Below are 23,781 nucleotides of genomic sequence, written 5' to 3'. Positions count from 1 at the left end.
ATGTAGATATCATCAGTGCACAGAAGAATATTCACCATGCGCCCTTATAAAGAGCTCATCCATTCCTTCTTCAGGTGGTTTTATGGATGCTGTGTCACTTGTGTTATTTGATAGTGAATGTTTATTACTATTCTCTTCTGTCCTCTTTCCTATCTACTGTCTAACGGGGGAATCCTAACGTTCACTTGAGTGGATTTTCATGCATTGATATCAATGGGAGACTTAAGTGAAAAATCTATTTAGGATTGACCCAGAAGTTGACTTGTCAGAATGGACTATAGTGGTGTAAGGGGTTTAAAAGGACTCGAGACGGTTTGGGGTTTGAATGCCTTACTAAAGAGAAAGTCTTCAATCTGCATGTTTTAGGTACTAGCTGAGCACCATGTAGATCTCTATTCTCTCAGCCCGACTGTTATCACAACTTCCTCAAACGGTGGGTATGAGAACTGACCAGTCACAAGAACGGACCAGTCTCTTCCAAATGATGTATATGAGCAATACTGAAACTCTTCTACACAGTTGTGAACGGGACACATCCAAAAGACGCTACTAATGTAGGATGTGCCATTAGGAAACATCTTGTTGTAGAGAATACATTTCTTATTTGATCTGACAAGCTGTACCGTAAGACCCATGTTTCTCTCTCTCTCTGGGTTAAGACCACGGGTCTCTGCTCTGACTGGGTTTGTGCCGATTCAGGTTTGTGCCACTGCACCACAGTGGGGGGAGAAAGATGGGGGAGGAGAGATGGGGGGGAGGAGATAGAGGAAAGGGAGAGGGATAGAGAGGGGAGGGAGGAGGAGAGGGAGGGGAGGAGAGGCATAGAGGACGGGGGGCTAGAGGGATAGAGGGAGGAGGGGAGGGAGGAGAGGCAGGGATAGGAGAGGAGGGAGGGAGGGGAGGAGAGGAGGGGGGAGGAGGAGAGGCAGAGGGGGGGCTAGAGGAGGGGGGCTAGAGGGGGGGCTAGAGAGGGAGAGGGAGGAGGGGAGGGAGGAGGAGAGGCATAGAGGACGGGGGCTAGAGGGGAGGGAGGGAGGAGAGGAGGGAGGGAGGAGGAGGGGAGGAGGGGCTAGAGGGGAGGGAGGGAGAGGCAGAGGACGGGGGGCTAGGGAGAGGGAGGAGGGAGGGAGGCATAGAGGACGGGGGGGATAGAGGGAGAGGGATAGAGAGAGGAGGAGGGAGGGAGAGGAGAGGCATAGAGGACGGTGGGCTAGAGGGAGAGGGATAGAGAGAGGAGGGAGGAGGAGAGGCATAGAGGACGGGGGCTAGCGGGAGAGGGATAGAGAGAGGAGGGAGGAGGAGAGGCATAGAGGACGGGGGGCTAGCGGGAGAGGGATAGAGAGAGGAGGGAGGAGGAGAGGCATAGAGGACGGGGGCTAGGGGAGAGGGATAGAGAGAGGAGGGAGGAGGAGAGGCATAGAGGACGGGGGCTAGAGGGGATGAGGATAGAGGACGGGGGCGGGGAGGGGAGGGGGAGGAGGAGGCATAGAGGACAGGGGGAGGGAGGAGGAGAGGCTAGAGGGAGAGGGATAGAGGGATAGAGAGAGGAGGGAGGAGGAGAGGCATAGAGGACGGGGGGCTGGGAGAAAAGGGAAATGTGAGGGATGGAGAGAAAGGGTAAAGGGGAGTGATGCTCTGTGGCTCCTGTCATTGGTCAGTGAGGAGGAGAGAAGAGCATCCTTCCTTGGAAAACAGGAAAAAGTGCTGACTCACTATGCTGCATGGGAGTAGAGGCAACAGCCAATCAGAACCCTCATCCTCTTCAGACACAATGGCCCTGTTTTTAACTGGAGTAGGATAAGACTGATTTAAGGTCAGTTTTCTTGTTTTTCACCTCAATGGTTAGGGTTAGGATTTGGGGAGGGGAATCGGATTCTAGATCTGTGCCTGTCAGCAACATCTATATGGAGGTATTTTAACACAATGCATTTTTAAAGTGCTATTTGTCTCAAAAATGGTCCTAAATTGAAATGGATAAATTGGCCAGATGGTCAGGACTGGAGTATGGGGAGAGAGTGGCACCTACACAGAACATAATACAGAGATATAGCTTTTTATAGAAGAGAAATTGATAAATTGGCCAGATGGTCAGGACTGGAGTATGGGGAGAGAGTGGCACCTACACAGAACGTAATACAGAGATATAGCTTTTTATAGAAGAGAAATGGGTATATGAGAGATGTATTGTAGATAGAGTTTATAATGACTTTATGGGTAAATGAACTCTGGGCATTTTAACAGGGGAAAACCCCTTGGATTTTTGAATTTAAAAAATTTACAGAATTAAAAAGAGTCACAAGTTTCAGCTGTCTGATTTTTTTAGTGTTCAGACTTCGAACAATAACGTTTTTGTTTATTCCAGTTGCTGACAGTTATTATGCAGGGCCCGGAGTGGTCTTCTTGTCAGGTTAGGAAAAACTCTGGGCCATAGTTATTACTAACGTCTTAAGGAACATCACCACTGTGGGACTCAGTGGCAAAAATCCCTTGGTGTATTTCTGGAGAATTCCAAGTCAACTCTCATAAAAATTTGCATAGACACAAAATATTATCATTAACAATTTTTAATAGTTGGTGAAGGGATTCGGGGTGTCTGGGATTGTGTCCCCCACAGTGGACCCCAGGAAGAGGCGCTGCTGCTTTCACAACAGGTAATGGGGATCCTAATAAAATACATCTGTGCTCAGTAAATGACCTGCTGGATGTAGATGAACGGTGGCAATTCAACATGGAGAATCTTTTTGGAAATTAAAACAGAAAATGGCGGCTGATATTCTGTGGTCAGAGGCAGTAGGTCGACCAGTCAGCCGACCGGTGCTTTGAACCGTTCGTCGGCCGACCGGTGCTTTGAACCGTTCGTCGGCCGACCGGTGCTTTGAACCGTTCGGCGGCAGTGTTTAGTCTTTTAAAACTACAGTAAAAACAGCCATGTAAACAGGTAGAGGAAAAAGGAGAAATGACATTCAGTTTAGTACACGATTCATCATTTATTATTATGAAATGTACAGACAGGATGGCAATATAACGGCGTGAGGCTGTGTGTTGGAAGACCAACTGTATGTGTACAGTGAACAAAACATCAAAACAAACACATCACTGTTAAAGGCAGAGGTTAACAATCCTTCATAAGCAGCATTATTATGAATAGGAGTCTTAACACCAAGTACATGCCGAACACGGAACCTAACAGACATTTAAGTGGTTCAACTATTACCACAGTAGTGGTATGTGCTTTTCCTATAGGACATATCTGCATATAGCTGCTCAAAGGTTGAGAAAAGGTCATATTTCCTGTTAACGTTTGACCTATAGGCACATGCATGAACTGTAAAGAACCTTTCAAGCCTGTCACATGACATCACAGAGCATTTGATCCACAATGCACCATTTCACACGTTCTAGAATGTTGCGATTGTTAAATGCAACCAGTTCTATAGAAAAGACGTTCAGAAGCGTTGTGGTCATCTGTAGATAGGAGGTCTGGGGGCTCGTATGTAGAATTCATTTTACACAAACTTTTCACTCAACTTCTGGCAATGCTTCACTTTCAAGTGCTCTGAAACATTTTTTTTTTTAAACCAAAGTGCACACAGTCATCTTTTATACATTTTCAAAACCGGAAATGGCACAATAAAATAAATAAAAGGCAACATAACGATCGCCAGAAGAGTGAAATACTTCGACTAGAGGTCTGCGTTCAGATTGTTTAAAGATGTCTCAGTAATCTGAGGAGGAGAGAAGATGGACAGAAACCAGTTATACTGTTGATCATTAACATTGATTGCTGTGAACACTTGTCATATCATCGCTCTTCTAAATTTGACAACCAATAGATGGTTAAAGCACTGCTTATAGAGAAAGGGTGTGTTGTCACAGAAGGGGGTGCTTGACGAGACCACACGTGACAATTAACAGTACTTCCTGTCGTGGACAGGAAGCAGGAAGTAGCTGGATGCGGAGGGAGGGCGGGGCCTTACTGGACCTTGGACACTGTCTCATGGATGGACTCTGCGACATAGTCGATGTTCTTGGAGGTGAGGCCACACATGTTGATACGACCGCTGGCCATCAGGTAGACATGCTTCTCCTTAATCATGTACTGCACCTGCTTAGCTGTAGGGAGGAAGGGGAGGGAGAAAGGAAGGAGAGGGAGAAAGCAAGGAGACAGGAGAGGGAGAAAGAGAGGGAATGTTATTCAAATGTACAGTCAACTGTCTATGTTGATCATGTAATCAATCTGCTTAGCTGTAGACTGTAGGGAGAGAGAGAAAGAGAGGAAAAATATCTAACTTGTAGAATTGTATCTGTGTGTGAGGATCTGTGTGTGAGGATCTGTGTGTGTAGTTGAGCGTGGATGTTTCTGTAACTTACTGGGAAAATTCCATTAAAAACTCAGTCGTCTCCGACAAGCGCCAGTCTCATACTGCCGGAGCATCGTTTCATATTTCAGCAACAACAAAAACGCCCGGTCAAAAAAAAGTGTGATTACAGGCACAGATTATGACCTGTCTGCTAGGAGGTGCCTGGGTACATGTCTGTGTGTCTGGGAAACTCTTACGGTTCAGTCTGGTGAAGCTGAACATGCCGGTCTGCTAGGAGGTGCCTGGGTACATGTCTGTGTGTCTGGGAAACTCTTACGGTTCAGTCTGGTGAAGCTGAACATGCCGGTCTGCTAGGAGGTGCCTGGGTACATGTCTGTGTGTCTGGGAAACTCTTACGGTTCAGTCTGGTGAAGCTGAACATGCCGGTCTGCTAGGAGGTGCCTGGGTACATGTCTGTGTGTCTGGGAAACTCTTACGGTTCAGTCTGGTGAAGCTGAACATGCCGGTCTGCTAGGAGGTGCCTGGGTACATGTCTGTGTGTCTGGGAAACTCTTACGGTTCAGTCTGGTGAAGCTGAACATGCCGGTCTGCTAGGAGGTGCCTGGGTACATGTCTGTGTGTCTGGGAAACTCTTACGGTTCAGTCTGGTGAAGCTGAACATGCCGGTCTGCTAGGAGGTGCCTGGGTACATGTCTGTGTGTCTGGGAAACTCTTACGGTTCAGTCTGGTGAAGCTGAACATGCCGGTCTGCTAGGAGGTGCCTGGGTACATGTCTGTGTGTCTGGGAAACTCTTACGGTTCAGTCTGGTGAAGCTGAACATGCCGGTCTGCTAGGAGGTGCCTGGGTACATGTCTGTGTGTCTGGGAAACTCTTACGGTTCAGTCTGGTGAAGCTGAACATGCCGGTCTGCTAGGAGGTGCCTGGGTACATGTCTGTGTGTCTGGGAAACTCTTACGGTTCAGTCTGGTGAAGCTGAACATGCCGGTCTGCTAGGAGGTGCCTAGGGTACATGTCTGTGTGTCTGGGAAACTCTTACGTTCAGTGAAGCATGTCTGCTAGGAGGTGCCTGGGTACATGTCTGTGTGTCTGGGAAACTCTTACGGTTCAGTCTGGAAGCTGAACATGCTCTGAACCTGGGTATGTCTGTGTCTGGGAAACTCTTAGGTTCAGGTGCCTGAACATGCCGGTCTGCTAGGAGGTGCCTGGGTACATGTCTGTGTGTCTGGGAAACTCTTACGGTTCAGTCTGGTTCAGTGAAGCTGAACATGCCGGTCTGCTAGGAGGTGCCTGGGTACATGTCTGTGTGTCTGGGAAACTCTTACGGTTCAGTCTGAAGCTGAACATGCCGGTCTGCTAGGAGGTGCCTGGGTACATGTCTGTGTGTCTGGGAAACTCTTACGGTTCAGTGAAGCTGAACATGCCGGTCTGCTAGGAGGTGCCTGGGTACATGTCTGTGTGTCTGGGAAACTCTTACGGTTCAGTGAAGCTGAACATGCCGGTCTGCTAGGAGGTGCCTGGGTACATGTCTGTGTGTCTGGGAAACTCTTACGGTTCAGTCTGGTGAAGCTGAACATGCCGGTCTGCTAGGAGGTGCCTGGGTACATGTCTGTGTGTCTGGGAAACTCTTACGGTTCAGTGAAGCTGAACATGCCGGTCTGCTAGGAGGTGCCTGGGTACATGTCTGTGTGTCTGGGAAACTCTTACGGTTCAGTGAAGCTGAACATGCCGGTCTGCTAGGAGGTGCCTGGGTACATGTCTGTGTGTCTGGGAAACTCTTACGGTTCAGTGAAGCTGAACATGCCGGTCTGCTAGGAGGTGCCTGGGTACATGTCTGTGTGTCTGGGAAACTCTTGCTAGGACGGTTCAGTCTGGTGAAGCTGAACATGCCGGTCTGCTAGGAGGTGCCTGGGTACATGTCTGTGTGTCTGGGAAACTCTTACGGTTCAGTCTGGTGAAGCTGAACATGCCGGTCTGCTAGGAGGTGCCTGGGTACATGTCTGTGTGTCTGGGAAACTCTTACGGTTCAGTGAAGCTGAACATGCCGGTCTGCTAGGAGGTGCCTGGGTACATGTCTGTGTGTCTGGGAAACTCTTACGGTTCAGTCTGGTGAAGCTGAACATGCCGGTCTGCTAGGAGGTGCCTGGGTACATGTCTGTGTGTCTGGGAAACTCTTACGGTTCAGTCTGGTGAAGCTGAACATGCCGGTCTGCTAGGAGGTGCCTGGGTACATGTCTGTGTGTCTGGGAAACTCTTACGGTTCAGTGAAGCTGAACATGCCGGTCTGCTAGGAGGTGCCTGGGTACATGTCTGTGTGTCTGGGAAACTCTTACGGTTCAGTCTGGTGAAGCTGAACATGCCGGTCTGCTAGGAGGTGCCTGGGTACATGTCTGTGTGTCTGGGAAACTCTTACGGTTCAGTCTGGTGAAGCTGAACATGCCGGTCTGCTAGGAGGTGCCTGGGTACATGTCTGTGTGTCTGTGTCTGGCTGAAACTCTTACCTGGTTCAGTGAAGAAGCTGAACATGCCGGTCTGCTAGGAGGTGCCTGGGTACATGTCTGTGTGTCTGGGAAACTCTTACGGTTCAGTCCAGTGAAGCTGAACATGCCGGTCTGCTAGGAGGTGCCTGGGTACATGTCTGTGTGTCTGGGAAACTCTTACGGTTCAGTCTGAACATGGTCTGCTAGGAGGTGCCTGGGTACATGTCTGTGTGTCTGGGAAACTCTTACGGTTCAGTGCTGAACATGCCGAGGTGCCTGGGTACATGTGTGTGTCTGGGAAACTGTGTGTCTGGGAAACTCTTACGGTTCAGTCCAGTGAAGCTGAACATGCCGATCTGCTGAGTGATGTGGTCCCAGGTGCCAGGCGTCCCCAGAGCAATGAGCTTAGCCTTCAACTGGTCTCTCATCAACTGAACATGCCACTGGTCAGCCTGGGTATGTCTGTGTTTACATTACCCTTCCTACAGGGGTGCCTGGGTAGTCTGTGTGTCTGGGAAACTCTTAGAGAGAGTGATGGTTATGCCGGTCTCAGCCTGGGTCAGCTGGTCTCTTCATCAACAATACCTGGGTACGGTCAGCCATGGTCTTTACATTACTCTTCCTACAGGGGAGGAGGGAGAAGAGAGAGAGAGAGGTTAGTTCAGCCTTCAACTGGTCTCTCATCAACAATACACGGTCAGCCATGGTCTTTACATTACCCTTCCTACAGGGGCTAGGAGGGAGACATGTCTGTGTGTCTGGAGAGAGAGAACATGATCTGCTGGTTAGTTCAGCCTTCAGCTGGTCTCTCATCAACAATACACGGTCAGCCATGGTCTTTACATTACCCTTCCTACAGGGGAGAACAGGAGGGTCTTTACAGAGGAGAGAGAGAGAGAGAGAGAGGTTAGTTCAGCCTTCAACTGGTCTCTCATCAACAATACACGGTCAGCCATGGTCTTTACATTACCCTTCCTACAGGGGGAGGAGGGAGAAGAGAGAGAGAGAGAGGTTAGTTCAGCCTTCAACTGGTCTCTCATCAACAATACACGGTCAGCCATGGTCTTTACATTACCCTTCCTACAGGGGGAGGAGGGAGAAGAGAGAGAGAGAGAGAGGTTAGTTCAGCCTTCAACTGGTCTCTCATCAACAATACACGGTCAGCCATGGTCTTTACATTACCCTTCCTACAGGGGGAGGAGAGAAGAGAAGAGAGAGAGAGAGGTTAGTTCAGCCTTCAACTGGTCTCTCATCAACAATACACGGTCAGCCATGGTCTTTACATTACCCTTCCTACAGGGGGAGGAGGGAGAAGAGAGAGAGAGATGGTTAGTTCAGCCTTCAGCTGGTCTCTCATCAACAATACACGGTCAGCCATGGTCTTTACATTACCCTGGTCTTTACCCTTCCTACAGGGGGAGGAGGGAGAAGAGAGAGAGAGATGGTTAGTTCAGCCTTCAGCTGGTCTCTCATCAACAATACACGGTCAGCCATGGTCTTTACATTACCCTTCCTACAGGGGGAGGAGGGAGAAGAGAGAGAGAGATGGTTAGTTCAGCCTTCAGCTGGTCTCTCATCAACAATACACGGTCAGCCATGGTCTTTACATTACCCTTCCTACAGGGGGAGGAGGGAGAAGAGAGAGAGAGAGGGATGGTTAGTTCAGCCTTCAGCTGGTCTCATCAACAGGACGTTACCCTTCCTACAGGGGGAGGAGGGAGAAGAGAGAGAGAGTTGGTTAGTTCAGCCTTCAGCTGGTCTCATCAACAGGACGTTACCCTTCCTACAGGGGGAGGAGGGAGAAGAGAGAGAGAGTTGGTTAGTTCAGCCTTCAGCTGGTCTCATCAACAGGACGTTACCCTTCCTACAGGGGGAGGAGGGAGAAGAGAGAGAGAGAGTTGGTTAGTTACCCTTCCTACAGCCACGGGGAGTGGGACAGCTTCAACACTCTATATCACTGATCTGAATGGGAACGGCAGTCTTAGAAAAATCTGCCACCAACAGAACGTGGCTTACAACAATCCCCAATAAGGAAGCACAGTTATTAAAGTCCAACAATCCCCAATAAGGGAGCACAGTTATTAAAGTCCAACAATCCCCAATAAGGAAGCACAGTTATTAAAGTCTAACAATCCCCAATAAGGGAGCACAGTTATTAAAGTCTAACAATCCCCAATAAGGAAGCACAGTTATTAAAGTCCAACAACAATTATTAAAGTCCCCCTAAGGAAGCAAGGTCTAACAGTTATTAAAGTCCAAGCCCCAATCAATCCCAATAAGGAAGCACAGTTATTAAAGTCAACAATCCCCAATAAGGAAGCACAGTTATTAAAGTCTAACAATCCCCAACAAAGCACAGTCCAACAATCCCCAATAAGGAAGCACAGTTATTAAAGTCTAACAATCCCCAATAAGGAAGCACAGTTATTAAAGTCTAACAATCCCCAATAAGGAAGCACAGTTATTAAAGTCCAACAATCCCCAATAAGGAAGCACAGTTATTAAAGTCCAACAATCCCCAATAAGGAAGCACAGTTATTAAAGTCAACAATCCCCAATAAGGAAGCACAGTTATTAAAGTCCAACAATCCCCAATAAGGAAGCACAGTTATTAAAGTCCAACAATCCCCAATAAGGAAGCACAGTTATTAAAGTCCAACAATCCCCAATAAGGAAGCACAGTTATTAAAGTCCAACAATCCCCAATAAGGAAGCAACAATCCCCAATAAGTTATTAAAGTCCAACAATCCCCAATAAGGAAGCACAGTTATTAAAGTCCAACAATCCCCAATAAGGAAGAAGTTATTAAAGTCAACAATTATTAAAGTCCAACAATCCCCAATAAGGAAGCACAGTTATTAAAGTCCAACAATCCCCAATAAGGAAGCACAGTTATTAAAGTCCAACAATCCCCAATAAGGAAGCACAGTTATTAAAGTCCAACAATCCCCAATAAGGAAGCACAGTTATTAAAGTCTAACAATGGAGCAGCTGTCAAAACTTGGACTGTACCATTCAGTGAACTCCTCGGGGTTAACTTAGAATGGAGTGTTGTTGGATTGTACCATTCTGTGAAGAGAATTGGGTTGTTGAGTATAAAGGGTTATATTTTTGACCGTACCATTCTATGAACAGATCGGGGTTGTTGAGTGTGATGGCTACGATGCGCGCCCCCTGGGAGGGAGGGTTGGACCAGGTGGTCCTGACGATCTTCTCCATCTGGGACAGAACACGGGCCAGGTTGTCTTTATCCTGGGCCACTACCGTCAAGTTACCAACACGCTCATCTGGAGGAGGAAGGAACAAAATGGAGGATTAGCGTCAGAGAGGGTGTTTGACTGGCTGAGCGTTTGTGAGACAGAGATGAAAAATGTAAGCAAAAACTGTGGCCATTGGACCACAGCAGCAGACTGTGTGTGTGTGTGTGTGTGTGTGTGTGTGTGTGTGTGTTACATGTTGGTGTCCATGTCTATGTATAATATATGCTATTTAACAGACATTTTTATCCATTTTACGTATGGGTGGTCCCGGGAATTGAACCCACTATCCTGGCGTTACAAGCACCATACTCTACCACCGGAGACACAGAGGACCACGATGCACGTGTCTGTCTATAGACTCACTGTAGAGGCCAAAGTTCTTGGAGAAGGACTGGGCACAGAGCAGCTCAAATCCTTCAGAGACAAAGTAGCGGATGGCCCAGGCATCTTTATCCAGACTGCCTGATGCAAAACCCTGGTAGGCTGAGTCAAAGAACACAAACAGCTTCCTCCTCTGGAGGAGGGAGGAGAAGGAACACAGAGAGAGAGAGAGAGAGGGGGGGAGAAGGAACACAGAGAGAGAGAGAGGAGGGAGGGAGAAGGAACACAGAGAGAGAGAGAGAGAGGGAGGGAGAAGGAACACAGAGAGAGAGAGAGAGAAGGAACACAGAGAGAGAGAGAGGGGGGGGAGAGAAGGAACACAGAGAGAGAGAGAGAGAGAGAGGGGGAGAAGGAACACAGAGAGAGAGGAGGGGGAGAAGGAACACAGAGAGAGAGAGAGAGAGGAGGGGGAGAAGGAACACAGAGAGAGAGAGAGAGAGGGGGGGAGAAGGAACACAGAGAGAGACAGAGAGAGAGAGAGAGAACACAGAGAGAGAGAGGGGGAGAAGGAACACAGAGAGAGAGAGAGGAACACAGAGAGAGAGGAGGGGGAGAAGGAACACAGAGAGAGAGAGAGAGAGAGGAGAGGAATACAGAGAGAGAGAGAAGGAACACAGAGAGAGAGAGAGAGAGGAACACAGAGAGAGGAGGAGGGGGAGAAGGAACACAGAGAGAGAGAGGAACACAGAGAGAGAGAGGAGGAGGGGGAGAAGGAACACAGAGAGAGAGAGAGAGAAGAGACAGAGAGGAGGGGGACACAGAGAGAGAGAGAGAGAGAGAGAGAGAAGGAACACAGAGAGAGAGGGAACACAGAGAAGGAACAGAGAGAGAGAGAGAGAGAGAGAGGAGGGGGAGAAGGAACACAGAGAGAGGAGAAGGAACACAGAGAGAGGGAACAACAGAGAGAGAGAGAGAGAGAGAGAGGAGGGGGAGAAGGAACACAGAGAGAGAGAGAGAGAGGGGGAGAAGGAACACAGAGAGAGAGGAGGAGGAGAAGGAACACAGAGAGAGAGAGGAGGAGGGGGAGAAGGAACACAGAGAGAGAGAGAGAGGGGAGAGAAGGAAGGAACACAGAGAGAGAGAGAGAGGGGGAGAAGGAAAGGAACACAGAGAGAGAGAGAGGAGGGGGAGAAGGAACACAGAGAGAGAGAGAGAGGGGGAGAAGGAACACAGAGAGAGAGAGAGAGGGGGAGAAGGAACACAGAGAGAGAGAGAGGGAGAGGGGGAGGAACACAGAGAGAGAGAGGAGGGAGGAGAGAGAGAGAGGGGGAGAGAACACAGAGAGAGAGAGGAGGGGGAGAAGGAACACAGAGAGAGAGAGAGAGAGAGAGGGAGAGAAGGAACACAGAGAGAGAGGAGGGGAGAAGAGACACAGAGAGAGAGAGAGAGAGGAGAGGAGGGGAGAAGGAACACAGAGAGAGAGAGGGGGAGAAGGAACACAGAGAGAGGAGGGGGAGAAGGAACACAGAGAGAGAGAGAGGAGGGAGAAGGAATACAGAACACAGAGAGAGAGAGAGGAGAGAGAGAGGAGGGGGAGAAGGAACAGAGAGAGAGAGAGGGGGGGAGGAAAGGAACACAGAGAGAGAGAGGAGGAGAGAAGGAACACAGAGAGAGAGAGAGAGGAGGAACACAGAGACACAGAGAGAGAGAGGAACACAGGAGGAGAGGGGGAAGGAACACAGAGAGAGAGAGAGGGGGAGGAAGGAGAGAGAGAGGAACACAGAGAGAGAGAGAGGGGGAGAAGGAACACAGAGAGAGAGAGGAGGGGGAGAAGGAACACAGAGAGAGAGAGAGGGAACACAGAGAGAGAGAGAGGGGGAGAAGGAACACAGAGAGAGAGAGAGGAGGGGGAAGGAACACAGGAACACAGAGAGAGAGAGGAGGGGGAGAAGGAACACAGAGAGAGAGAGGAGGGGGAGAAGGAACACAGAGAGAGAGAGGAGGGGGAGAAGGAACACAGAGAGAGAGAGGAGGGGGAGAAGGAACACAGAGAGAGAGAGAGGGGGAGAAGGAACACAGAGAGAGAGGAGGGGGAGAAGGAACACAGAGAGAGAGGAGGGGGAGAAGGAACACAGAGAGAGGAGGGGGAGAAGGAACACAGAGAGAGAGGAGGGGGAGAGGAACACAGAGAGAGAGGAGGGAGGGAGAAGGAACACAGAGAGAGAGGAGGGAGGAGAAGGAACACAGAGAGAGAGGAGGGGGGAGAAGGAACAGAGAGAAGAGGGAGGAGAAGGAACACAGAGAGAGAGGAGGGAGGAGAAGGAACACAGAGAGAGAGGAGGGGGGAGAAGGAACAGAGAGAAGAGGGAGGAGAAGGAACACAGAGAGAGAATTGAATTGAGAGGGAAGAAAGGAAAAACAAAACATTACCCCAAAATATAAATGAGCCTGATGGATAATGGTTGGGATTATGAGACGTCTGTTCTCCTGGGGAGTATTCATTAGTCTCAGACTGTTGTCACAGAACAGAAACAATTTCATCCAAATAGAAAACGTTTTGCAATGAAAACTAGAGTTTGTATTGAACAGACTCAGGTAGGTCCCTACCCGTTTGGTTCCGTTTGGTTCCTAGTGAATACACTCCTGCTGTCTCCCCTGTCTCACCTTCATGACCTCAGAGATCGTCTTCCATTCGTCAGGTGTGGGGTCTGTCCCCGTGGGGTTGTGGGCACAGGCATGGAGCACAAAGATAGAATGTTCTGGAGCGTTCTGACAAAATAACACACACCCACATCAATTATCAAGGACAGGATTAGGGATGTGCATTTGAAAGAATGTCAAGTAATCTCATGAAAATGATTTTGAGTCGTCAAATGTTAGTGTGAAACGGGGCTGACGGCAAAACAGTTTGCAGGGTGTTATCAGTTGTTCAGATTACTGGTTGTTTTGATACACAACTGAAAACAAAACAGTTTGCAGGGTGTTATCAGTTGTTCAGATTACTGGTTGTTTTGATACACAACTGAAAACAAAACAGTTTGCAGGGTGTTATCAGTTGTTCAGATTACTGGTTGTTTTGATACACAACTGAAAACCAAGCGGAAATATTAACGCAAGACGATCATTCATAGCTTGTTGTAGACTAAATCGTGCATGATGTCGCTCTAACTCAAGTCCCTCCATCCCTGCCCCTCCCTCCATCCCTACTCAATCCTCCATCCCTACTCAACCCTCCATCCCTACTCAACCCTCCATCCCTACACATCCCTACCCCTCCCTCCCTCCCTACACGTCCCTACCCCTCCCTCCATCCCTACATCCCTCCCCCTACCCCTCCCTCCATCCCTACCCCCTACCCCCTCCCTCCATCCCTACACATCCCTACCCCTCCCTCCATCCATCCCTACCCCTCCCTCCATCCCTACCCATCCCTACCCCTCCCTCCATCCCTCCATCCCTACCCCTCCCTCCATCCCCTCCCTCCATCCCTCCATCCATCCCTCCATCCCCAACCCTCCCTCCCTCCATCCATCCATCCCTCCCTCCCTCCCTCCCTCCCTCCATCCCTACACATCCCTACCCCCTCCCTCCATCCCTACCCCTCCCTCCAACCCTCCATCCCTCCCTCCCCTCCCTCCAACCCTCCCTCCCCCTCCCTCCCTCCCTCCCTCCCTCCCTCCCTCCATCCATCCATCCCTCCCTACCTCCATCCCTACCCCTCCCTCCCTCCATCCATCCATCCCTCCCTCCCTCCCCATCCCTCCCCATCCCTCCCTCCCTCCCTCCCCTCCATCCCCTCCATCCCTACCCCCTACATCCCTACCCCCTCCCTCCCTCCCTCCCTCCCTCCCCTCCATCCATCCCTCCCTCCCTACCCCTCCCTCCCTCCCTCCCCTCCCTCCCTCCCTCCCTCACCTCCAGGTCATCCATTATACCGGTCACGTCCAGGCCTTTCTTTTCTCCGTCCCAGTAGTGGTAGGGGCGGATGTCTTTAAACCCAGCATCAGAAAACACTGCATTGTGGTTCTCTATAGGGCGAGAGAAGCAGAAGGAGAAAGAAGATGGTGAGGCGGTGGAGAAGAGGGTATTTATTCAGTATGTTTGTGCTCTTAAAGGGATGATGACTCAATAGAAGTAGAATATGTTGATTGGGCTCTGTGTGTCTGCTGCTGTGTCTGTTATCTTGTTGTCTAAACAGTTCTTATTGGCTCTACGGTTATCTTGTTGTCTAAACAGTCCTTATTGGCCCTACGGTTATCTTGTTGTCTAAACGGTCCTTATTGGCCCTACGGTTATCTTGTTGTCTAAACAGTCCTTATTGGCCCTACGGTTATCTTGTTGTCTAAACAGTCCTTATTGGCTCTACGGTTATCTTGTTGTCTAAACAGTCCTTATTGGCTCTACGGTTATCTTGTTGTCTAAACAGTCCTTATTGGCTCTACGGTTATCTGGTCGTCTAAACAGTCCTTATTGGCTCTACGGTTATCTTGTTGTCTAAACAGTCCTTATTGGCTCTACGGTTATCTGGTTGTCTAAACAGTCCTTATTGGCTCTACGGTTATCTTGTTGTCTAAACAATTCCATTAAATGGCCCTAGTTGGTTATCTTGTTGCCCACTGACCCCAGGTTATTGGCTCTAGACGGGCGTGGCCTTGTTGTCTAAACAGTCCTTATTGGCTCTACGGTCCTATCTTGTTGTCCCAACAGTCCTTATTGGCCTCCCACCTGGTTAAGTTGTCTAAACAGTTCTTTGGGCAGGGCCTAAGGCAGAAGACAGTTGTCTAAACAGTTCTTATTACTCATCCCCCAGGATCTTGTTGTCTAAACAGTCCTTATTGGCATCCCTACGGTTATCTGTGTGTGGGATACAACCACATTCATATTGCCTAGTTACTACTCATCCCCCAGTCTAAACGGTCCTTACTCATCCCCCAGGATGTATCTTGTTGTCTAAACAGTCCTTATTCCCCTACGGTTATCTTGTTGTCTAAACAGTCCTTATTGGCTCATCCCCCAGGTTATCTTGTTGTCTAAACAGTCCTTATCATCCCTCTAGGATGTATCTTGTTGTCTAAACAGTCCTTATTGGCATCCCCCAGGTTATCTTGTTGTCTAAACAGTCCTTATTGGCTCTACGGTTATCTGGTCGTCTAAACAGTCCTTATTGGCTCTACGGTTATCTTGTTGTCTAAACAGTCCTTATTGGCTCTACGGTTATCTGGTCGTCTAAAGCAGTCCTTATTGGCTCTACGGAACCCAGGACTCCCTGGCTAAATCAATTCCATGTAAATGAGTTGGTTGTAGCCCTGCCCACTGACCCCAGGTTGGCGCGGAGACGTAGACGGGCGTGGCCGTGTTGTTGGTGCCGTTGTACCAGCGCCTCAGAAACTCCGCCCCGATCCTCAACGCACCGGTACCTCCCAACGCCTGGACCGCTCCCACCTGGAAAGAGAGAGAAAACGTCAACATTTGGGCAGGGCAAGGCAGAAGACAGTGTGTGTGTGTTTCCCAGTCCTACTACTCATCCCCCAGGATGTGTGTGTGTTTCCCAGTCCTACTACTCATCCCCCAGGATGTGTGTGTGTTTCCCAGTCCTACTACTCATCCCCCAGGATGTGTGTGTGTTTCCCAGTCCTACTACTCATCCCCCAGGATGTGTGTGTGTTTCCCAGTCCTACTACTCATCCCCCAGGATGTGTGTGTGTTTATGTTGACTTCCACCCCACGATGTAGAATTTGAGTTACAGGAAGTAGAATTCCCAAAGGATTCGACTGTGGAACAATTTGAAAGAGATTCACTGAGTCATCCCCCGAGTTAGGATGTTGTTGTTTGAAACTACTTCCATACCAAAGGATGTGTCTTTTTTCCCTGGAAACAATGTTCATCAACTCTTTTAACCTTAGTGCTTAGAAGAGCCCATTATATTTCCACCAACCATTTCATTGGCTTCTTTTTGAAGGCCTCAGGGTCAACTTGAGGGTTGAACTAATGCTGGGAAATGTAGTATTTCCCCCATATTTAACTAAATGTAAGTGATTAAAATATAATAATAACTGAATATTCACATACAGGTTTTGCCCAACTCTGGTATGTGTCTATGTATATACATGTGTCCCTCCCTCCTACCTACCCTCCCGTCCTTGATGGCGGGGCTGTCATCGCCCAGGGCCACCTTGGAGGCAGCAGAGCGGAGCTCAGGGAGACCCAGGATGGGAAGATACTCGTGGTTCAGACTGTTGTCCTCCACTATCATCTGCTCTACCTTCTTCACTACGGGCAGGACCCATGGTAGACAGTCATCTGTACGGTAGGCTGAGGAGAGAGAGAGAGAGGAGACATTATATACTGTATCTAACTATCTAGGCAGGACCCACGGTAGACAGTCATCTGTACGGTAGGCTGAGGAGAGAGAGGAGACATTATATACTGTATCCCCCTATCTGGCAGGACCCAGGTCCTACAGTCATCCCCCAGGATAGGCTGAGGAGAGAGATCCCCCAGGATGACGTTATATACTGTATCTAACTATCCCCCAGGATGTGTGTGTAGACAGTCATCTGTACGGTAGGCTGAGGATGAGTGAGAGAGGAGACATTATATACTGTATCCCCCAGGATGTATCTAGGCAGGACCCACTAGACATCATCTGGATGTGTGGCTTTAGTTGAGAGAGATGAGAATTTGAGTTACTGGAAGTCCAATTTATCAGTGCAATTCAACCACATACAGGTTTTGCCCACGGTAGACAGATTCGACAGTCATCTGAACGGTAGGCTGATTGAATCTGACAGGACACTTAGATACTGTATCTAACTATCTAGGCTTTTCCCATGGTAACAATGTCATCAACTACGGTAACCTGAGTGAGAGAGAAGAGCCCATTATATACTTCCACCAACTATTTATTGGCAGGACCCAGGGTCAACAGTCATCTGTACGGTAGGCTGAGGAAAGAGAGGAGACATTATATACTGTATCTAACTATTAAAATAGGACCCACTGAATATTCACAGTACAGGTTTGTAACATCTGGTAGGCTGAGGTAGATAGAGAGTCCATTATATACTGTATCTAACTATCTAGGCAGGACCACCTTGGTAGACAGTCATCTGTACGGTAGGCTGAGGAGAGAGGCAGAATTCAGAGGTATCAGACATTGTCCTCCATATCACTGTACTACCTCATCTGTACGGTAGGCTGAGGAGAGACCCAGGAGACATTATATACTGATAACTATCTAGGCAGGACTGTTCATCTGTACGGTAGGCTGAGGAGAGAGAGAGGAGACATTATATCTGCTATCTAACTATCTAGGGCAGGACCCATGGTAGACAGTCATCTGTACGGTAGGCTGAGGAGAGAGAGAGAGAGGAGACATTATATACTGTATCTAACTATCTAGGCAGGACCCACGGTAGACAGTCATCTGTACGGTAGGCTGAGGAGAGAGAGAGAGAGACATTATATACTGTATCTAACTATCTAGGCAGGACCCACGGTAGACAGTCATCTGTACGGTAGGCTGAGGAGAGAGAGAGAGAGAGAGACATTATATACTGTATCTAACTATCTAGGCAGGACCCATGGTAGACAGTCATCTGTACGGTAGGCTGAGGAGAGAGAGAGAGGAGACATTATATACTGTATCTAACTATCTAGGCAGGACCCATGGTAGACAGTCATCTGTACGGTAGGCTGAGGAGAGAGAGAGAAGAGACATTATATACTGTATCTAACTATCTAGGCAGGACCCACGGTAGACAGTCATCTGTACACCATCTGTATACAGGGCTTCAGAGTGGCGCAGCGGTCTAAGGCACTCCATCTCAGTGCTAGAGGCGTCACTACAGACCCTGGTTCGATTCCAGGCTGTATCAAAACGGGACATGATTGGGAGTACAATAGAGCGGCACACAACTGGCCCAGCGTCACCCGGGTTTGGGTTTGGCCGTCATTGGAAATAACAATTTGTTCTTAACTGACTTGCCCAGTTAAATAAAAATGTTTTATAATACACACTGTACATGTCTGTCAGCCTGCCTGCGTGGGCAGGACCAATAGCATGCACCAGGCAGTCATTTACTGTAGGCTGGAGAGACAAACAAGCATTACAGAGTACAATAGCCTAGTTATAATGAGCCTATTTAAAAATGTTAATGGTTGATACCAAAACAGCCTTTCATAATGACCACTAGCAGGCTGCAACACAGCCATAGTGCAGCAGTATGTTCACTTCATGCAGTCTGCTGTCACACCCTGCTCTGCTGGAGGTCACCCTGGCCTGAAGAATAAGTGTGTGTGTGTGTGTGTGTGTGTGTGTGTGTGTGTGTGTGTGTGTGTGTGTGTGTGTGTATGGGCACAATCCTGTACATGTGACTTCCGAAGAGCTTCATTTCCCTCTCTAAGGAATGCCTTTCAATGTCTCTCCTTTCCTGTCCAGGCCAGTGCCCTCTACCATTGAGGGTCAAATTACAGCCGTTGATATTCAGTTACCAAAGTTCACAACAAATAGCTAGACTAGCTGGCTGGCCTACACCAGGCCCTGGTCTAGTCTAAGGGGAAACTACAGACATGTAGGCTAGCTGGCTGGCCTACACCAGGCCCTGGTCTAGTCTAAGGGGAAACTACAGACATGTAGGCTAGCTGGCTGGCCTACACTAGGCCCTGGTCTAGTCTAAGGGGAAACTACAGACATGTAGACTAGCGGGTTAGAAGCTACTTTTCTTTGTTGTTTCCCCCCCTTCCTGCAGTTCATTAATATACCAAATACTGATTCATCAAGGTCACAAAACAAGCCCAACTAGTTTTTTTTATAACAGTTCCTCAACACACCCTGTTTCTACTAGCATCAGTCTCTCACTGCCAACAACAACCAGTCGATATTTTCCCAGTCCTGTGTGGTGTTATGAGGCCCTTGGCTCTGGGTTCTGTAGATACTACTGAGGGAGTACGACCGGAAGTGACTTTCCCCAGCAGGTTGAGCTAACCCCATCCCTTTCCCTAGCAGGTTGAGCTAACCCCATCCCTTTTCCCTAGCAGGTTGAGCTAACCCCATCCCCTTTCCCTAGCAGGTTGAGCTAACCCCATCCCATTCCCTAGCAGGTTGAGCTAACCCCATCCCTTTTCCCTAGCAGGTTGAGCTAACCCCATCCCTTTTCCCTAGCAGGTTGAGCTAACCCCATCCCTTTTCCCTAGCAGGTTGAGCTTAACCCCATCCCTTTTCCCTAGCAGGTTGAGCTAACCCCCTTTTCCCTATCCCTTTTCCCTAGCAGGTTGAGCTAACCCCATCCCTTTTCCCCAGCAGGTTGAGCTAACCCCATCCCTTTTCCCTAGCAGGTTGAGCTAACCCATCCCTTTTCCCTAGCAGGTTGAGCTAACCCCATCCCTTTTCCCTAGCAGGTTGAGCTAACCCCATCCCTTTTCCCTAGCAGGTTGAGCTAACCCCATCCCTTTTCCCTAGCAGGTTGAGCTAACCCCATCCCTTTTCCCTAGCAGGTTGAGCTAACCCCATCCCTTTTCCCTAGCAGGTTGAGCTAACCCCATCCCCTTTCCCTAGCAGGTTGAGCTAACCCCATCCCTTTCCCTAGCAGGTTGAGCTAACCCCATCCCTTTTCCCTAGCAGGTTGAGCTAACCCCATCCCTTTTCCCTAGCATCCCCTTTCCCTAGCAGGTTGAGCTAACCCCCTTTTCCCTAGCAGGTTGAGCTAACCCCATCCCTTTCCCTAGCAGGTTGAGCTAACCCCATCCCTTTTCCCTAGCAGGTTGAGCTAACCCCATCCCTTTTCCCTAGCAGGTTGAGCTAACCCCATCCCTTTTCCCTAGCAGGTTGAGCTAACCCCATCCCTTTTCCCTAGCAGGTTGAGCTAACCCCATCCCTTTTCCCTAGCAGGTTGAGCTAACCCCATCCCTTTCCCTAGCAGGTTGAGCTAACCCCATCCCTTTTCCCTAGCAGGTTGAGCTAACCCCATCCCATTTCCCTAGCAGGTTGAGCTAACCCCATCCCTTTTCCCTAGCAGGTTGAGCTAACCCCATCCCTTTTCCCTAGCAGGTTGAGCTAACCCCATCCCATTTCCCCTAGCAGGTTGAGCTAACCCCATCCCTTTTCCCTAGCAGGTTGAGCTAACCCCATCCCTTTTCCCTAGCAGGTTGAGCTAACCCCATCCCATTTCCCTAGCAGGTTGAGCTAACCCCATCCCTTTTCCCTAGCAGGTTGAGCTAACCCCATCCCTTTCCCTAGCAGGTTGAGCTAACCCCATCCCTTTCCCTAGCAGGTTGAGCTAACCCCATCCCTTTTCCCTAGCAGGTTGAGCTAACCCCATCCCATTTCCCTAGCAGGTTGAGCTAACCCCATCCCTTTTCCCTAGCAGGTTGAGCTAACCCCATCCCATTTCCCTAGCAGGTTGAGCTAACCCCATCCCTTTTCCCTAGCAGGTTGAGCTAACCCCATCCCTTTTCCCTAGCAGGTTGAGCTAACCCCATCCCTTTTCCCTAGCAGGTTGAGCTAACCCCATCCCTTTTCCCTAGCAGGTTGAGCTAACCCCATCCCTTTTCCCTAGCAGGTTGAGCTAACCCCATCCCTTTCCCTAGCAGGTTGAGCTAACCCCATCCCCTTCCCTAGCAGGTTGAGCTAACCCCATCCCTTTCCCTAGCAGGTTGAGCTAACCCCATCCCTTTCCCTAGCAGGTTGAGCTAACCCCATCCCTTTTCCCTAGCAGGTTGAGCTAACCCCATCCCTTTTCCCTAGCAGGTTGAGCTAACCCCATCCCTTTCCCTTTTCCCTTTTCCCTAGCAGGTTGAGCTAACCCCATCCCCTTTCCCTAGCAGGTTGAGCTAACCCCATCCCTTTCCCTAGCAGGTTGAGCTAACCCCATCCCTTTTCCCTAGCAGGTTGAGCTAACCCCATCCCTTTCCCTAGCAGGTTGAGCTAACCCCATCCCTTTTCCCTAGCAGGTTGAGCTAACCCCATCCCTTTTCCCTAGCAGGTTGAGCTAACCCCATCCCCTTTCCCTAGCAGGTTGAGCTAACCCCATCCCTTTCCCTAGCAGGTTGAGCTAACCCCATCCCCTTTCCCTAGCAGGTTGAGCTAACCCCATCCCCTTTCCCTAGCAGGTTGAGCTAACCCCATCCTTTTCCCTAGCAGGTTGAGCTAACCCCATCCCCTTTCCCTAGCAGGTTGAGCTAACCCCATCCCTTTTCCCTAGCAGGTTGAGCTAACCCCATCCCTTTCCCTAACAGGTTGAGCTAACCCCATCCCCTTTCCCTAGCAGGTTGAGCTAACCCCATCCCCTTTCCCTAGCAGGTTGAGCTAACCCCATCCCCTTTCCCTAGCAGGTTGAGCTAACCCCATCCCTTTCCCTAGCAGGTTGAGCTAACCCCATCCCTTTTCCCTAGCAGGTTGAGCTAACCCCATCCCCTTTCCCTAGCAGGTTGAGCTAACCCCATCCCCTTTCCCTAGCAGGTTGAGCTAACCCCATCCCCTTTCCCTAGCAGGTTGAGCTAACCCCATCCCTTTTCCCTAACAGGTTGAGCTAACCCCATCCCCTTTCCCTAACAGGTTGAGCTAACCCCATCCCCTTTCCCTAGCAGGTTGAGCTAACCCCATCCCTTTTCCTAACCTTAACCTAAGTCTTCTAACCGGCCACGTACATTTTCCCACTCTGCTGAGTAAATTCTCCTTACCTGCTATGAAAAAGTCCGTTCCAGTCGTAGCTGTACTCCTAGGTTCCCCAACTGGCCGAATTTGTCCCGCAGGCTGTTTCGGGGGGGTGGGGGGGGCTAGCTCCAAATGATTTTGGGAATCTGTTCCAAAGTATTCCCACTCACAATAGTGAGATATGTGATCATATGAAAATACGTGATTATGTTCTAGTCAAATATTATATCTGTTTGGGCTCCTTGCCGTAAATTTGCTGTTATCAAATTACCATCGGCTCAAGAAAAACAATGGTCCCGGTGTAGAATCTAGTTCATAAGTCCTGCTGTTCTCCCTCTAGTCAGAACCATTGTTCACCTGTCTGCGTCTGTCGTTGTGAATTTAACAGAGCGTGGTTTGGGGAACAGGTTGAAACAGTGAGTGAGAAGATACAATCATGTATTCCCTACAGCCTTGGCATTGGAAGACTGATGAATGAAATGGATGACAATATAACCTAGTAGTGAAGTTAGACTGATCTATTCCAAACCCAACACATGCATAACTATCTGTTCTGTACTGCATCCAGCAATCATTTTCTTTCCATCAGCTACAGAGCCCACTGGTCATAGAGATCCAATTCCTAATTCTATGACAATGGTATTCAGACCTTATCTCCAATGTTTAGGAATGACCACAGACCTAGACCTTTTGGAAGGTGTGTCACCCTACGACTGGTGATAAGTTAACCGTTTATAATACACTTCTATTGCGGACTGCCTGATCTGTTCTGTATGGACCGCACGGGTTCTCGTAGAATCAATCATGAGGTCACATTGCTTTCCAGTGTCCACCAAATGTCAAACTCCAGAATGAGCAGCGTTTTAGAAATGCTTTCATGATAGATACAAGCTAGATGCCCCTGTATTAGCAGAAAACTATGGCTGATATATGCGGCAGTCTAATTGCACTTGCTGTCAAACTTCGACTAGTCTGTTAGCCTGCATGCTAACGAGGAAGGTCAAAGCCATGTTAGTTGGCAAGCTTTCTAATGTCATGCTACTCAAACTAGTGCCCGTGGTGCAAGCAGTTTACCCGTCTGTGTTGCACATTCTAAACGTAAGTTAGCATAGCTTGTTGGAGCTTCTCTCTCTTACCTCCGACTCCCAAATTCACCTTCTGCGCGTGAGTGTCCTCTCTGAAATCGGCAGTCAGTTTAAAAACGGCCACTGGAGGGGCTTGAGGTACTTCGGCGAATATAGACATGATTATAACGGGTCCCGGTACAGAGCAGGAGAGAGAGTCGTTCTTGTTCAGTACCTCGCCGGTAGGCTGCAGCGGTGAGACAGGCGATTGAGCTTCACCTTGAACGCGCTACAAGGTACCACTGTGAAGCAGGAAAGAATAACTAAGTACTTCCGGGTCAGAATAAAGAGACAGTGCAAAGCCTAAATGGTCAACAATTGTTTTGTGTGTGTTCTCATATCATTTATTGCACTGTACGTTGTGTTGCATTGAAAGGGGGGTCCATTTTACTCAGACTTCTAGTTTCCAAATCTACAGAGTGTGCACCCAGAGGAGCGCCCTGCCCCTTTCTTGCTAAGTATTGCTTATTCTTTCTGGCGGAACGGAGGTCTACAAGGCAAACTGGAACCAATGTCTGGAACGGGCGTCAACCCAATGACCAATGAGATAGCATGGAATACTGACCGGGGCTGCGAGACAGCCAATGAGAGCCAAGCATCTGAAAGATCAAGGGCTAGTGC

The 23,781-nt window shown here is 49.1% G+C and overlaps 2 protein-coding genes across 3 annotated transcripts in view; one reads left to right on the top strand and one right to left on the bottom strand.

Moving 5' to 3' along the window:
- The window catches only part of LOC115118676 (metal transporter CNNM1-like), a 19,289-nt gene extending 18,555 nt beyond the window's left edge, over positions 1-734 (top strand). The window contains exon 10 of the mRNA XM_065001273.1: positions 1-734. This exon is cut by the window's left edge and continues 563 nt beyond it. The gene's annotated coding sequence lies outside the window, so the exon portion shown is untranslated.
- A 2,233-nt stretch (positions 735-2,967) lies between these two features.
- LOC115116070 (aspartate aminotransferase, cytoplasmic-like) lies at positions 2,968-23,424 on the bottom strand. 2 transcript variants are annotated; one of them, XM_065001272.1, is made up of 10 exons: positions 23,173-23,384; positions 16,514-16,695; positions 15,701-15,824; positions 14,298-14,410; positions 13,047-13,151; positions 10,425-10,575; positions 9,923-10,088; positions 8,360-8,417; positions 7,126-7,210; positions 2,968-4,113 (listed from the first exon to the last, which is right to left on the bottom strand). In XM_065001272.1, exons 1-10 carry the CDS (start codon positions 23,279-23,281, stop codon positions 3,974-3,976), a joined length of 1,233 nt encoding a protein of 410 aa, XP_064857344.1. In that variant the 5' UTR covers positions 23,282-23,384; the 3' UTR covers positions 2,968-3,973. The 2 variants fall into 2 exon arrangements, with proteins under 2 accessions (XP_064857344.1, XP_064857343.1); XM_065001271.1 differs by lacking the exons at positions 2,968-4,113; positions 7,126-7,210; positions 8,360-8,417 and adding an exon at positions 7,973-8,093 and having other exon boundaries at positions 23,173-23,424.
- Positions 23,425-23,781: the final 357 nt, after the last annotated feature.

Source organism: Oncorhynchus nerka, linkage group LG15 (genome assembly GCF_034236695.1).
Source record: "Oncorhynchus nerka isolate Pitt River linkage group LG15, Oner_Uvic_2.0, whole genome shotgun sequence".
Lineage (NCBI taxonomy): Eukaryota > Metazoa > Chordata > Actinopteri > Salmoniformes > Salmonidae > Oncorhynchus > Oncorhynchus nerka.
The sequence above is the reverse complement of the archived record's forward strand: the minus strand, read 5'-3'. Positions and strand labels throughout refer to the sequence as shown.

What these genes read in the sequence shown, in the direction of transcription:
- LOC115116070 (XM_065001272.1), bottom strand. Translation starts at nt 23,281, where the DNA reads ATGTCTATATTCGCCGAAGTACCTCAAGCCCCTCCAGTGGCCGTTTTT. An exon ending in GTATAATGGATGACCTGGAG is followed by an intron (nt 13,152 to 14,297) that starts GTGAGGGAGGGA and finishes TTATTTTGTCAG; the next exon opens with AACGCTCCAGAACATTCTAT. An exon ending in TGATGAGAGACCAGCTGAAG is followed by an intron (nt 7,211 to 8,359) that starts GCTGAACTAACC and finishes GACCAGTTGAAG; the next exon opens with GCTAAGCTCATTGCTCTGGG.